The sequence below is a fragment of the Coffea arabica genome, chromosome 3e (assembly GCF_036785885.1).
Source record: "Coffea arabica cultivar ET-39 chromosome 3e, Coffea Arabica ET-39 HiFi, whole genome shotgun sequence".
NCBI lineage: Eukaryota > Viridiplantae > Streptophyta > Magnoliopsida > Gentianales > Rubiaceae > Coffea > Coffea arabica.
The window spans coordinates 7,653,067-7,669,350 of record NC_092315.1 but is presented as its reverse complement, the minus strand read 5'-3'; the positions used below and the strand labels follow the sequence as shown (position 1 = coordinate 7,669,350).

The following is a 16,284-nucleotide window of genomic DNA, read 5'->3' as shown; positions in this document are numbered from 1 at the left end:
TTTGTTAAAGTCCCAATTTCAGACTTAACAGCATCAGAGAGAGTCCCTTGCTGCAGCTTAGCAATCTTTTTCCTTAGGTCGTCTGCTACAGAACAAACATTACCAAATTTTGATTTGCTCCATTGTAAAAGACCCATTCGACATTCATCAGTTTTCTTTAACAAATTAACACAAGCATTATCCGCAGATGTACTTTCCCAAGATTGTCGAATTACGTTTTCACAATCATCCGCCTTTATCCACATGGCTTCGACCATAAAATGTTTAAATTTCTTCACCTCATTTGTAGTCTTAGAAGATTTAATGAAATTCTCAAAGCTAAAAACTAGAGGCAAATGATCAGAGAATATAGAGTGCACATGCTTGAGTTTTGAATCAGGGAATAAGTCCACAAAATCTTGAGTTGCACAAGCGCGATCAAGTCTCGCTCTAATCGTATTTCGATATGTCCGACTATGGCACCATGTATAAGTGAAACCTTGATAGCCCACATCATGCAGATTACTATCCATTAAGGCCTGACGAAAATTCATGATTTGCCAGTTATTTCGTGGACCAGAACCTTGAAATTCGTTTTGGCTAAGGACTTCATTATAATCACCAATACAAAGCCAGGGGAGCCGAGATTGTGTGCTTAGTTGTCGGAGAGAATCCTAGGAATATTTTCGCTTTGAAGCATCAGGATGTCCATAGAAGCCAGTGAAACGCCATGTGTAATTTGGCATATGAACATTGGCATCAATAAAATTACTTGCAAAGCGGTTCAATGATATGTCAAGATCTTTTTTCCACAGGAGAGCTAACCCACCAGAAGTGCCCTGCGCATCCACACCAATACCAAACCATCCAATTTGCTGCTTCAATTTCTCCACAAATCTACTAGAACACTTAGTTTCTATCAAAAAAATAATTGAAAGTCTTTCCCTCCGAATAAAACTCCGGAGTTCATGAACTGTGCGGAGGTTTTTCAACCCCCGACAGTTCCAACTTAAAAGACTCTTGATTCTTGGCGGGGCTGGTGACCAGCCTCTGCAATTGATATACCGTGTGATGCGGTTGAACAGCTGTCTTAGATTTCTTGGAAAGAGAAACATCCTCCATATCAACATCATCAGAGAGGGAAAAATTTTCAGGACGTTTCACCTTGCTGCCTAATAACCTTTTATGAGAAGATTGAGCCGTAGACGACATCAAACTTGATTTGGGACTGTCGGTGCTCTTTCTCCGTTTGAAGGTACTAGCCAGAGACCGGAGTTTATGGGTGTGGATGAATGTTATACTCTTTCTAAGATAAGAAAGATAATGTCATAATTCTTTCCACAGGCGCGGAGCAATGGCCGGATAAGTTGTAGTGTTCATCGAGTAACAAACTAACAATAATGTCATCAGAAGAGACAAGGCAGTGGATTGGATTGTTTTTGTTAGTGGTTGTTTATATTGACTTTTGGTGAAAACCATCACCTATTGAATCTAAAATCTTTATAGTGATTATTAAGAAATAAATTAACAGTAAAATTGCAGAAGCATACATGGATTCAACCTGGATTCATGTTGACTAACTGGTACTTGAATTCTTCGAGATTTTGGGATGGCCTTCCAAGTCAACACTTATCCGCTAATCCCTTGAGAGAGCTCTTGGGATGACGATCTGGTATATTTCTGACGATGAGAAGAAGTATTTTGTGATACTAAAAAAAAATACAAAAATAAAAATACGTATGATTCGGTGATCATAACTCTATTTATAGACAACTTTCATATTATCTTTTGGATTCTTATTTCATCTCATCATAAAAATAGAAATTATCCTTAAGTTTCTATACATTAAAGTCCCACATCCTATTGGATACAATAAAGCTAAACTATAATTGATCACTTTAATTGAATTTAAACTTATTTGACTGTCTGCAACATAATTATTCACATATAAATCCAACGTCAAATTAAGGATCCAACAGTTTTCCTACAAGAAAGGGATAGTGGAAGCACCAAAACAGCTAGTTGATGAGCAACATCCTTTATTGTTTAAGCCATTTGATCATTTTGAGTTGGCTTCTGTGGTCTTCACAAAAAGGTTGAACGGAACGTAATTGAAGATAAACTCATAGTCCTGTGTGGCAATTAAGGAAACCATTTGTCGATCTTAAAGTGTTTTTTAATTGAGGATCGAAATTGTAATAGTAGTAAAAGATTGTTCAGTTCTAATGGTTTGAATCAAATTAGTATTTCTGTTAGTACGTACTGTTGTCTAGTTGTGTGGAATGGGGATCATTTCAATCTCTTCCTTTTCTTTTTGGGGAAAATGCAGTTTTAATTTGATGGGAGCATACGAACATAGTTCAAAATGTCCTGCAGCATTTTATTCAGTTGGTGACAACATAACTAATTCAACTTTTTTCATTGGAAAAATTAATCTATTTAACAAGTATATACTTTATCAATACTTCAATAACTTTGAGGTTCATTGTAGCCTTCATGCTACAACTGAGATGCAAGGCTCAAGGTCAAAGTGATGGACTCCCAAACTCCATCAAATCTTTTCCTCACGTAGGTCTTAGCAGTGAAAACTTAAATCCTGGCACAAAGTTTTTTTTTTTTTTTTGGCACAAGTATTTGGCTATCTACAAGCTAGCAAGTGAAGAATGCACTTGACAATCATGGGTTTTTTCTGGCAATTTATGACAAAATTTCTTCAGCAGTCAAGGATGATTTTTGCCTAGCAATAAAGGAGTTTTATGAGCTCCCCAAAGAGAAGAAAAGCCAGTCGTGATGATCAACTTCCTATTCTTGAACTTACAGCCATTGGAGATCCAACTAGTATACAAGCTGCAGAAGGTTTCACAAATCTCTTTTGTCCTCTGGGAAGAAGACTGTTTAAGGTACAATTTTATACGTCCATGCTTATGTACAATAATTTACTAACACACACACACACAAACACACACAAAGAGTAATGGTCCAACTTGAAAGTTTAAGAGAAATCAATGTTGTTGGAAAGGTTATAGACTAAGTCACATGATGTGAAATTTGAAGAAGGCAAATGTAATTTTAAAAAGGGATCATTTCAACATTTGAGGTTTTGCTAGCCCTGAAGTTTATAATATTATACTGTCTCCCCAATTTCGAGTTTAAATTTTAAAAAGTTAGTAAATTGAAGTATCTATATAAAATGCTGAAAGCAATTTTTATTGCTAAATTATCCTTGAATAGCTCATGAAAAAAAGTGATATAACAATTTAAATTGAAAAGGGTATGACTTGAAATAGTAGAAAAAAGGGAAAATTTTAACGTCAAAAATTATTTTTGGCAGGGGTGAAGAGAAATAAATATGTTAGTCTTGATGCTTGGAAACATTTAGGCTCAAAGAAACTAGAATAACACATTTGACTTCAAAAAAGGGTTTGAAAATGCAAAAGCAAAAATGAATAAAACTAAGCGTCAAATGAGTTTTAATTTGAAGAAGTCAGCGAATCCAAATATATTTTTGGAGTGCATTTGGATAATTGCCATAACCGGAAGTACTTTTCATCACTGGTTCATTTTGCTTTAAATAAGAGAGGAATTGTGTAAATATTTTGAAACGTTAGAGACGTCATGTATTAATATGCAAAATCTCATGATATTATTGATAATTTACCCTAACAATTATGATGTTGATGCTTAACCAACTTCATAAATTTGAATATTACTGTAAATACAAATGACTCGTTAGACAAGAATATCTATTTTAACCTTTTAATAAATGAAATTATTTAGTACTAGTTAATACTCCATATGATAGTGTGACTTGTCACTTGTATACTCTGCAAGAATTTTTTAGCTACACTCGAACAATTTACTTATTTTTCTCTTGGCTTGTTCTGTTTGGCAGCAAAAGCGAACTGGCTAAATGTTGACCTGCTCCTGATCATTTTAAGGCCGGCATCTTCCTTCCCATTCTTGTACGTTGAAGAACCTATCCACCAATCTTGAGCTTCTTTGTAGCTTTAAATCTGTTACAACCGAGTTTTTTTTATTCCAGAGCTCAACAACATAGTCATGGACTCCCAATTAGCTCCATCAAATCCGCCTCTCATAATTTTAGCAGTGAAAACTTGAAACCTGGGACCAGTATTTGGATCTCCACAAGCAAGCAAGTGAAGTGTTCACTTGAGAATCATGGGATTTTTCTTGTAACTCATGACAAAATTTCTTCAGAAGTCAAGAATGGTTTTTACCAAGCAGTAAAAGGAGTTCTATGGTCTCCCCACGGAGAAAAAATGTCAGTTCACTTCAGATAAACCTTATTCGGGTTATTTGGGGAAAGCTGCTGATGAATTTCCCTCGTTTGAAACTACTTCTATTGAAGATCCAACTAGTGAGGAAGCCTTTGATGGCTTCATTAATCTCTTTTGCTCCTCCGGAAGGAAGGATTATGTCAGGTTAGCATTTGTCCTTGATCATGATCTAGTTATTTTACTTATATGTACTATTTATATATATATATATATATATATATATATATATATATATATATATATATATATATATATATATCAGCCGACTCTAGAGGTGGTCCGATGAACCTAAAAAGAAAACAAGTCAAATTCAGGTCAGAAATGGGTTGACCCATTATCTCGTTTAGGAAATAAAAATAAGTTAATAAACATATAAAAAAATTATCTAAATAGGTTTTTTTATCTGTTTCATGTGGATTGTAAGAATTGACTTTAAACTTGTATTTGGCTAGCTACCTTTTGTTTGGATTGTTCTAATTGAATTTGTTTGACTTGTGTGAAGTTGGAGTTGTTATTTTTGGATAGATGAAGTGTTACATTATTTTCTACTCTTAAGGTGTCTTAATTTACTTTAGATCTAACTTGGGATTGTTTTATTATGGTCTTTATTATTTGATTATGTAAGTAGTCTTGTGTGGAATTAGTTTTGTTAGAAATTATAGCAGTAGATTAGTAAATTGGAATTATATTTCGGATCATTCGGCGGACTTGCCAATCTGAAAATTTTGTGTTCAGGTCAGACATGTTGACCCACGCAGGTTGGCAAGTTGTGTTCGAATCAGTAGGTCTCCTGTTATATCTGAGTTTTGCCTCGACCTGTCAATCCGTTTTTGATCCTATTGCCACTCCTAACCAATTCCTTAAAATTGACTCAAAAGATTCATGACCAGAACGGAACTTGCTGCTCCAAAAAAAGCAGGTGATATGGGGAAATCCCAGCTTAAAAAAGCAGGTGATATGGGGAAATCCCAGCTTTTTTATTTGCTTTTGTATAACACATTTGAGGCCTTTTCTTAAGCCTTTCCTGTTCATAGCTGAGTTTTTTTTTAATCAACTTTGAAGAAAAATCGTTATTCTAAGAACCTTGTTTGGATCGTGATTTTTTGTAGAAAAATTTTACGTTTTTTAAACACATTTTTCAGTTATTTTTTTATTTTATATATATCAAATTGTTACAGTATGTTTTTTTAACAAAACTCCTAAAAATAGCAATCTAAATGGGATAAAGTTGTTTTTTTGGCTAAGCTTCTGCAAAAGTCAAAACTATAGGGACCGCTGTTCACCACAGAAGACGGACTTTTCTTGCTAATTGGGTATTCAATTTTGACTATAAGATCCACATTTTACACTATTTACCAATATACCACAAAAATATTCCTATATGCTGATTTTAGCATGTTTAGCTTTTACTACACAACTAATTCATTAACTTTTCGAGATAAAACAATTTATGAAAGTAGAATCATTCATAACTTTTCATTTGGGGGTTGGAGGGAGAGAACCAACCTCCAAACCAAATAGGTGACTTAAATTACGGCTCAATTCACCATTTAGATGCACATATTTACATTTCTCGTCCCTTTGCATATATGAATTTGGTGGATTGAATTTCACTTTTGGAAACACAGACACCTTAGGCCCTTCTTGGCCAATGCCTATTGAGCAATCCTTACACAAATCTTTTTCTACAGTAACAAAAGCTTGTCAGAAACTAATTCTTTTATTACACTAAGAAAAATTGGTTATCAGAAATGTTATAGATATAACCCTGCAGTTTTGATCCTTCTCATGTATAAGTAAATATGATTGTAATTGTTCCTTTTTTCCTCTTTTCTATTTTGTTTATTGAGCTTAATGATCAGTGAAATCATGCAATCCTACTCAAAGCAAGTGGCAGAACTGCATGAGGTGATAATCAGAATGGTATTTGAAAGCTATGGGGTTGAGAAATACTATGAATCTTTCAGAGAATCAATAGCTTATGTGTGTCGAGTCAACAAGTACAGAGCAGCAACCAAGTTCACTGAGAAATATGTAGGTTTGGTTGCCCATGCATACAGACTTGAGTTTCATGACCATACTTCATCAAAATCAAGTCAATGGTTTGGAGGTCAGGTCCAATGATGGAAGTTGGATTCCAGTTGATTTTCCTCCCTCGTCCTTCGCTGTTGTTGCTGGTGATGCATTGATGGTAGGCCATTTCTTTCATCGATGAGTATTTTCCTAATGCAAAATTACTTGATGAGTATTTTCCTTACATGAGAGAGTGTATCTAAGTAGATAATTCGTTTGACTTTTTTTTTTTTTAACTGAGGAAAGTTGAAAATTGAGAGTACTACTCCCTTACATGCACACGTCGAATTCCTGCATAGATGGTATTGTCCAAGTTAACCAATACTTGAATATGTTGAGGCAATTTGGTCAAGGAGTCGAACATTCCTTGACCCCTACCCGAGAGGCCCGCCAGAGCATCAGCAACCGCATTGGCCTCTCTATAAATGTGGCGCAACTGCCCAATTTCGCTCGCTAACAGGATCCTTATATGCTGAATGACATTCCTTACACTGTCTATATGAAAAATGTTACTCTTTTGAAAATGTCTGAGTGACTAAAAATAGACAGTAAATATAATCTCGAGATCTGAAATTTGGAGGGAATTCAGTGGTTAAAAAAATCAAATATGACAAGTGTAAAATATTGAGTCTTGAATTTTGAAGATCCAAAAGCAGTGAAATGGTTTCTTGCTACTTCCCTGACTTTCACACAATGCAAAACCAAATAATGGGAGGAATATTAGCCAATTAAAGATTACAAGAGTCTAATTACATAGTGTTTATGCAACACCACCTACTATCAAATGAAGAAAAGTACTCCATGGAAACCGTAGAATTAACAGTTGAGATTACGGAATTCCATCATATATTCTATCCTTACCTTGAATTGCCAAGTTGAATTACTGTAAAGTTTTCAATGGATGATCTAAGTTTAACTTTATGACATTTATCCTTTGGTTCTCATCTACTTGTTACACGCAATTGTGCTGCAAATATTTTGTAATGGTATGCGTAGAAATAAAGTCTCTTGAGAGCCCACAACTCGTAATTATGTAACAAGTGACGTGTGTAGATGTATGTTTAAAAATTAACTACATCGTCGGTGCACAAAAAGTTAATCTTTAATTAATAATCCTTTCCAAGATAAGAAAGATTATGATCAAATATTTCTTTCCACAGGCATGGAGCAATGGCAGGATACATTCCATTCATCATCGAGTCATGATGGCATCAGAAGAGCCAAGATACTCGATTTTGTTGTTCGCCTACAAGAAAGGGATAGTGGAACCACCAGAAGAGCTAGTCGATGAGCAACACCCTTTACTGTTTAAGCCATTTGACAATCTTGATTTGGTTTCTTTGGCCTACACAGAAAGGGTGATCGTAACTGAAGATAAGCTCAAAGTCCTTTTGGCACTTAAGGACACCATTTGTCCCTCTTGAAGTGCTGGTGGTGGCTGCATCACCTAATTTACATGATACACATTGGTGTTCAAGAACTACATATATATTTTAAAGGATACACGTTTCTGATTTCCAATTCTTAATTATGCTTCAGAGTGCTTAATGAATTGGGCACTTATGGTTTGTAATTGAAAATCAAAATTGGAATAGTAATAAAAGAATGTTCAGTTTGGATCAAATTAGTTTATCTATTAGTACCTAATCTTCTCTAGTTTTACCTTTTCTTTTTGGAAAATTGTAGGAGTAGTTTTAATGTGATGGGAGAAATGACACGCATAGTTCAAGATGTCAATCCAACAGCATTTTATCACAACTAAATCAACATTTTTCATCGGGAAAATTAAACATGATATGTAAACTTGCCAGATGTTGTATAACAAGTAATTTCTTTAGTAATACTTCAATAACCTCAAAGAGCATATTCAAGAACCTTAAGGTTCCTTGTAGCCTTAAATCCTGCTGGAACTGAGAAAATAATCTACTTACACGTTTCTGTATGTGTAAATATGGGTGTACAGTTTGCTCGTATGTGCATAGAATAGACAGACATACATATGTTGTAATGGAAAGGTTATAGACAGAAGTCACATAATATAAAATTTCAAGAAGTTAAATGTAATTTTCGAAATGGATAATTTAACCCAAAAAAAAAAAAAACCTCTCTTGGGGTTTCTAACAATTTCATTTTGCAGCCTGAAGTTTAAGCTATTATCTTGCCTCCCCTATTTTGAGTTATAATTTTGACAAAGTCGGCCAAACTCTAAAAAGATCCATATCAAATGCTAAACTATTTTACTCCCAAATTATGCATGAAGGGCTCATAACAATTTGATACAACAATTTAGGCGTAGGAGGGCATGACATAAAAATGTAGAAAAAAAAGGGAAAAGTTGATTTTAAATAGTCATTTATGGTATATGGCTCATAACAATTTGATACAACAATTTAGGCCCATTTCCTAAACGAGTTGAGCTTGGCTTGACTGGCAATTAGTTCGTTTAAATTCATCTACATTTATTCAAGCTAGTATTACTAATTTTTCTTATTAATTATGTAAATTCATCACATCTCTATTGTTTAGGATTTCATTTTGTTTAAATATTGGGAATCTTCTTATATTTGGTGAAGATTTTTTCATTCAATAGGCAAATTAAATTGATCATTTTTTTTTTTAAATTTCAGAGTTGTATAATATATTCAAACATATTTGAGTTTTTTGAACTCAAGCTAGTTCAAACTTAGCTTATTTACGTCATACAAGTAGAAAATTGTGTTCAAGTCGAAAATTTTCTTCTAGATTTTATTTGCTTAAATAATTATTAGAATAGCACGAATAATTTGATATACGGTTGGTGTAGAAAGATTAAATAAATGGGATGGTTTAAGTGCAAAAAAATTTGTTAAAATGGCCATTTTATTTTAGCATTTTTTATTTTTCTCTTCTCTATTTGTTTGCTTGAAGAAGTGTAATAATGGCGAAGACAATTTTTTTTCAAGTTGTATGTTGTAATAGTGATTAGTGGTCTCATCTCCTGACATAGAGAGGTAAATGATGTTTTTGAAACTTCAAGAGGGCCAAGTAATATTAGCATATACTTCAGGGGAAGTTTCTAAAACTATTCCAATTATCTTTACTCTCCAAAAATTAGTTCTTAAAAGTTAGGGATAATTTCACATACCTCCCCTGAGGTTTTTAATAATTATAGAAAACACCCCTCAAGTTTTGAAAATTACACACACCTCCTCTATTTTCATTGTTTAAGTAACATTTTAAGTCCAAAAGGCTAGACTTTTTCTTAAAAATCCTATAATGCCCTTGAGTTATAATTCACAATAAAAAAAAAGGAAAAAAGGGTTCACCGTCTCTATTTTATTCATCGTTACTTGCTATCACCATTGTCTCCCTATCAATATCCAAATCATGACTAAGTAAACACTTACCTTTGTTCTAATGTCCTTATTTTACCTAAAAATGTCCAATGCAAACAATCCTATCAACTACAAAATACCGCATCAAATACCTAAAAGCTTACTTACAATCTCATATCAATATCAAATTTTGCTTAATACAAAGCAATATTCATCAATATATCTAAATTTCAATTCTACAGCTGCCACATATCTAATATAAAATAGTCTAAACCATCATTACTAATATCAATATTCAATATACTCCATCTGCATAGAGTTCAAAATCAATCAAATTCTTTCTATAAGAACAACATCATTAATAATTGCAAATCAAAAACAGAAATACAATGAAGGTGTAAATATACGAGAAACACTTTTTCTTCATAACAACCATAATAGTATAATCTTTATTTAGTCCATATTTCACTTTTTATCCTTAATTCCTTATTTTTTATACTGCCATTATCTTCATCTCCATCTAGTTATATAATGAAATCATCACTCAACTATCATTTGACAATTTCAATTTGCTAATATCCATCAAAAATTGGAAACAAAAATGTGTGCAAAGAAGCTATTTAATAGTAATAAAAAAGAGAGAGTTGGGAATAAACATCAAAATAGGTAAGCACTAGTGGCTGGAATGTATGATGGCCTTGTTACTAGCATTAATACACATTTGATCAATAATAATAAATAAATGTGTTTGGAAGGAAATAGACGTAGGAGGAAGAGGATAAAAAAATAAATGGGAAAGATTATAGTTTGAATTATTGACTGATAATAGATGAAAGAGCTTTAATTTTTTTATTAAGTTTTTCAATAAGTTGACAATTAATGAAGGACATTGTTGTCTTTTATTACACCAAGGGAGGTCCTTATAATTATGTAAACCTCAGGAGAGCCAAGTGAAATTATTGGAAACTTCAGGATAGGTTTATGAAATTATCCCTAAAAGTTAAAGCCATATTTTAAAAAGGGCAAATTACACTTTACCCACTTGTGGTTTAGTATTTTTTTACATAACTCCCATATGGTTTCAAAAGATACATAACCCCTATCATAATTTGAATTAAAGTATCAAAATGACGAAAATGATCATTCGTAATGGAACCTTTAAAAATGTCAAAATTACCCTTATAAATACATGACACACTAATCTCGTATGATTTTATGTTTTATCATATAACTTCCTTATGGTTTAATACTTTACCATATAACCCCTTTATGGTTTTTAAAATATATACATAACCTCCCTTAGTTAATAAATAATTTTCAACTTTACATAAGGGTATTTTTGACATTTTAGGTTACTGTATTACGAATGATCATTTCCGTCATTTTGATATTTTAATTCAAACAATGAGAGGGATATGTACAGTTTTTGAAACCATAGAGGGTTATGTAAAAAAATACTAAATTACAGGGGGTAAAGAGTAATTTGCCCATTTTAAAAGTATGCTTCAGCCCTTTAAGCCTGCTACGACTGAGATACAGAGGTCAACAAAATAGTTATGGATTCCCAATTAGCTCCATCAAATCTTCCTCTCATAGATTTTAGCAATCAGAACTTGAGACCTGGCACCAATATTTGGATATCCACAAGCAAACAAGTGAAGAATGCACTTGAGAATCATGGAATTTTTCTGGCAACTTATGACAAGATCTCTTCAGAAATCAAGAATTCTTTTCACCTTGCACTGGAGGAGTACTATGATCTCCCCAAGGAGCAAAAAGGTCAGTTCACTCCAGATAAACCTTATTTGGGTTATTTAGCTGATCATCTTGCTACCTGTGAACTTACTGCTATTGGAGATCCAACCAGTATGGAAGCTATTGAAGGCTTCACAAATCTCTTTTTCTCCTCCGCAAAGAAGGATTATGTCAGGTCAGTATTTTGTACTGGAATCATCAAGTCATATATAATTCTATCCTAACATCTTTAAAGGGACAGAGAGTACCCTTAGGAACAGTGCATCTTCGTCCCTTATACACACCTTCACCAGTGGGCGTATGAGTAATTTTACTTGTTGGTTGGATGGGTAAATTGTCAATAAAAGTATGGAACACAATATGCCCATATATCAGCTGGTTTCTTCCTTCAAATGCATCTTAGTGTTTGTTTGTTAGTTTAAGTTTGTTGTTTCTTTTAATGAATTAGCTTCATTCTTACTAATGATGAAGTTTTTTTTGTCGTATTAATGTTTAATGTAGATCAAGAACTTAGAAGTTAGTTAATTTGAAATAAGCCAGTAGTGGATAAAAATCTCTGTTTTTGTTAAGTCATGTAATGGTGCTTTCCCATAGGATTCAGCTAACATTGGTCATGCCTAACTTTACTCTATACAAATTTAACTACTCGTTAATAGTGCTTTAATTTGCTTTCAATTATAATGATCTGCTTCCTTTGTACCGTACCATACGACAAACTCTTTACGCTACAACTCAAACACAGAGAGATGTGGAGAAAACTGACCTTTTGAAATAGCTTGAGACTTTTTGCTTTACATAAGTGCAACCATTTGTTCTTCACTTTGGATTGCTCAATGGGACTGTTATTGATGGAATGAAGTTTCATTTTCTATGCAGTGGCATGTTAAATTATGCCCATATTGAACTTTATATTACAATTCCAATTGTACCATACTACCTAAATGAGAAACCTGATGTTGTCCAACTCTCGGTCAAAGACATCGTAACTTTACATTGTGCTTCTTTGATTTCATCTGGGAATTCTTGCGTCCCAAATTAAAATAGCTTAATTATATGTGTTTCTGTGTATATAACCGGTGCCCAGTGGCATGGATCAGTTCATATTTTGTTTCTACAAACTGCAACAATATTGATATACTCCTATATTACTGGGAGTAGAGGACGCCAAACTAGGCCATTTGCAGGATGGAGGGAGAAAACCCGCTTTCAGACCAGAAAAGTAATTGCATTACGCTGAATTTTACCATTTAAATGCACACAGTGAGATTTCTCGTCCCTTTTGCATTTAAGACATTCTGCAGATTGAATTTCACTTTTCCAAACACAAACAACTTAGACCCTTCTGGACCAATCCCTGTTGAGCGCTTGTTAGACAGATCTTTTTATTCAACAAGAAAAGTTCAATTTATGATAAGCTAGGAAATATAATGAAATCGATCAGAAAGGTTATAGATACAACCCTGCAGTTTTGATAAATCTCGTAAACATCATTGTAATTTGTTCCTTTATTCTTCTCTGTAATTCTGTTTATTGAACTTTAATGATCAGTGCAATCATGCAATCCTACTCAAACCAAGTGGGAGAACTGCATGAGGTGATAATCAGAATGGTCTGTGAAAGCTATGGGGTTGTGGAATGCTACGAATCGCTCAGAGAATCGCTAGCTTATATATGTAGAGTCAACAAGTATAGAGCAGCCAAGTTGGATGAGAAAAATGTAGGTTTGGCTCCTCATACAGACTTGAGTTTCATGACCATAGTTCACCAAAATCAAGTCAATGGTTTGGAGGTCAGGTTGAACGACGGAAGTTGGATCCCAGTTGATATTCCTCCCTCGGCCTTCACCGTTTTTGCCGGTGATGCATTGATGGTTGGCCATTTCTTTCATGTGTTACTTTAATCCATGTAATCGACTGTGCCCTCGTTTATAATCATTTTAATAACAATTCGAGTTCTCAGTTTAATATGAAAGAATTCAGGTTAGACATATTGGAAGTATTTAAAAGAATCATCTTGTGATGTTGAGTTGAATTTGCAAATCGACCTGCTAAAAAGAATTATCCACATACACTTCAGTATTATTACTTGAATACTAATATAGATGCCAAATTCCCAAAACTCCTTGTGCAGTCTTGCTTGATGAATGTTTTCCTTATCTTGATAATGAAGATATTTTTTACACAAGGGTATTTAGAAGCATGATTCACAATCTATATGTAAACTTAAAATTCTTGTTTCTGAAGGCGTTACGAATCTGGATTTGTTCTACTTGTGTTAAATGAGGATTAAATTCTCATTAGAAGATCTATGTTTGACTCTATGACGTTTGTCCTTTGATTCTCATCTACTTGTCACATGCAATTCTGCTAATTTCTTATGGTATATACATAGATATTAACACCGCCAAAGTCTCCTGAGAGCCCAAATTCGTATCTATATAATATTATGATAAACAATTTCTTTCCACAGGCATGGAGCAATGGCAGGATACGTTCTGTCCTTCATCGAGTCACAATTTCATCAGAAATGCCAAGATACTCAATTGGATTGTGTTGTTACAAGAAAGGGATGTTGGAAGCACCAGAACAGCTAGTCGATGAGCACCATCCTTTACTGTTTAAGCCATTTGATAATCTTGAATTGGTTTCATTGGCCTACACAGAAAGGGTGGTCGTAGTTGAAGATAAGCTCAAAGTCCTTTTGGCGCTCAAGGAATCCATTTGTCCATCTTAAGTGTTGCTTGCGGATGCATTACCCAATTTACATGATATACAATTCGAGCCCATAAACTACATATGTATGGGATACATGTTTGTGAATTCAACTCTTTTTTTATATAAAAAAAAAAACAAAAGGATGTATTAATCGATTAGATTACTGGAAATCGTCTAACACCAACTGTTCGACAAAACTCGGGGGAGGGGGGGGGGAGAGGATTTCCAAGGAGATTCAAGTAGGTTGGATGATTTAGCAAAATTTGCTAAACTATACACAACCTTATTTGCATCTCTAGGAATCCGTGCTACATTCACAATGTGTTGGTCTAACAAGGAAATGTGGATATCCTCAATTACAGTTCCTAAGTCGGAGAGGATCTCATCTGAGCTGCTAATCTGATTTATAACTGAGGACGCATCTCCTTCGAGAATGAAGCTGGGGATCATCAATATCTTAGCAAGCAAAACCGCTTCCCTTGCAGCAAGAACCTCTGCCAATTCTGCACTAGTTAGGAGGTGCGCTTTCTTGGATAAGCCAGCAATGAACTGACCATCATAGCTATGGATAACCACACCGATACCAATAACTTGGTGAATTGTTGATATAGAAGCATCAAAGTTGATTTTGAAATGAGGAGCGGGAGGTAAAGACCAAAATGAAGATTGCCTTGGTGACTGGATGGTTGGGGAATGAGAGGTAAATTCAGCTCTTAATTGTGCTTCAATTTGCATGCTTTTAGTCTGGTTATTTCGGCATGCATAATTAATTGGGCAAGTATGGTTTGCACTTGAGAATCAGAATTGTAATGGTAACAAATGATATTTCAGTTCTAATGGTTGGATCAACTTAGCTTATCTGTTAGTATTCTTGTTTAGTTTTGTTGAATGGCAATCAATTGACTCATTTCCATTAATTTCTTTTAGGGAACATGCAATTTTAGGTCCAACCTTAATATGTCGTCGACATAGATTAGTCCCAGATATGTGATAAGTAAAGATGGTTGTGAGGGATGGTTGACATAGACGGTTGTGATAAGTAAAAATTATTTTGTCGCCTGCTTATTTTGAAGGGTGGGTTGGATCAGTTACGTGATGGGTTACCTTTATATTGGGTAGCAAAAACTCAAATATTTTTTTGGGTGGGTTGGCTTTTTAGTTGGGCTCTCACAGGCCCAAATTAACCAAATACAATAAAAATGAAAAGAATCCGGCACAATGAACTATTGTCTTTTATATCCTAAATATTTTCTTGTTATTTAGAGTCAACTAAAATATCAATTTTTCAATTTTTGGAAATCGATGAAATGTTGAAATTGGGTCTTAAAACCTAATGAAAGAACACATAAACGTCTAATCACTGGCTTTGGATGAATGCTTGCTGTTACCGAGCCATTGGGCATATAGCCGTATTCTCTATCTTAATTAGCACTTAGAATTGCAATGCAAGCTGCTGGCTGGAGATTTACGGGATTACCAAATGCTATAGCATTTTGGTAGTTCTTCCCGTTTTAAATGTACATGCTTCCTGCCATCTGAGAGATCCACACCTTGACACTCAACAAAATTGATCAGAGTTTAGACAGCTGAATCTTCTACAAACTCATGTTGCGGGAGTTGCTCCAGCTTGCTCATGCATGCATGAAAGTTTCTTCATTTGTGTCAGCTCCTAATCAGTAGAGAAAAAAAGGAAGAGCTCAGCAGCCTTTTTCCTTTGAGGATATCCTGAAATTTCTCATTGGTCGTAGAACTGTTACCCATGCAAGATTCTAGGACATTTGATCTCAAATTACTGCTTTTTTCAGTAAACGGTAACAACACACACACCCAACTAATTTAGATAAATGCAGGAGTTAATGGTCCCTATGGACCTTAAATCCAGAGTAAAGACCCCACGATCTTTCGATGTGGGATAGGGAGGATCTCAAATTACTGTTGTTTTTCTCTCTTTTTTTTTTGTTTTAAGGATAAAATGATGGAGCTTTAATATGTTTGGCATGCCGGAAAAAATGGTCCATATATCTTAGGATTAGACAACTGTGCGCCTGTTAAAAGAGTTTTGAGGAACTTAAGAAGTACGTGTGTGTTCACATGCATGGAAGTGTTTTTAGTATGTGAAATTATATTTATATACGTGAAAATGAGCTTATG

The 16,284-nt window shown here is 34.3% G+C and overlaps 1 protein-coding gene and 1 long non-coding RNA gene across 3 annotated transcripts; both read left to right on the top strand.

The window, feature by feature from the left end:
* The first annotated feature begins 3,811 nt into the window (after positions 1 to 3,811).
* On the top strand, positions 3,812 to 7,974 carry LOC113736466 (uncharacterized). 2 transcript variants are annotated; one of them, XR_011842455.1, is made up of 4 exons: positions 3,812 to 4,421; positions 5,013 to 5,058; positions 5,156 to 6,468; positions 7,511 to 7,974. It is a non-coding gene; the product is annotated as an uncharacterized lncRNA (long non-coding RNA). The 2 variants fall into 2 exon arrangements; XR_011842454.1 differs by having other exon boundaries at positions 5,013 to 6,468.
* A 3,214-nt stretch (positions 7,975 to 11,188) lies between these two features.
* On the top strand, positions 11,189 to 14,291 carry LOC113736800 (probable 2-oxoglutarate-dependent dioxygenase AOP1). Its single transcript, XM_027263958.2, has 3 exons — positions 11,189 to 11,594; positions 12,968 to 13,289; positions 13,889 to 14,291. Exons 1-3 carry the CDS (start codon positions 11,221 to 11,223, stop codon positions 14,150 to 14,152), a joined length of 960 nt encoding a protein of 319 aa, XP_027119759.1. The 5' UTR covers positions 11,189 to 11,220; the 3' UTR covers positions 14,153 to 14,291.
* The last annotated feature ends 1,993 nt before the right edge of the window (positions 14,292 to 16,284 follow it).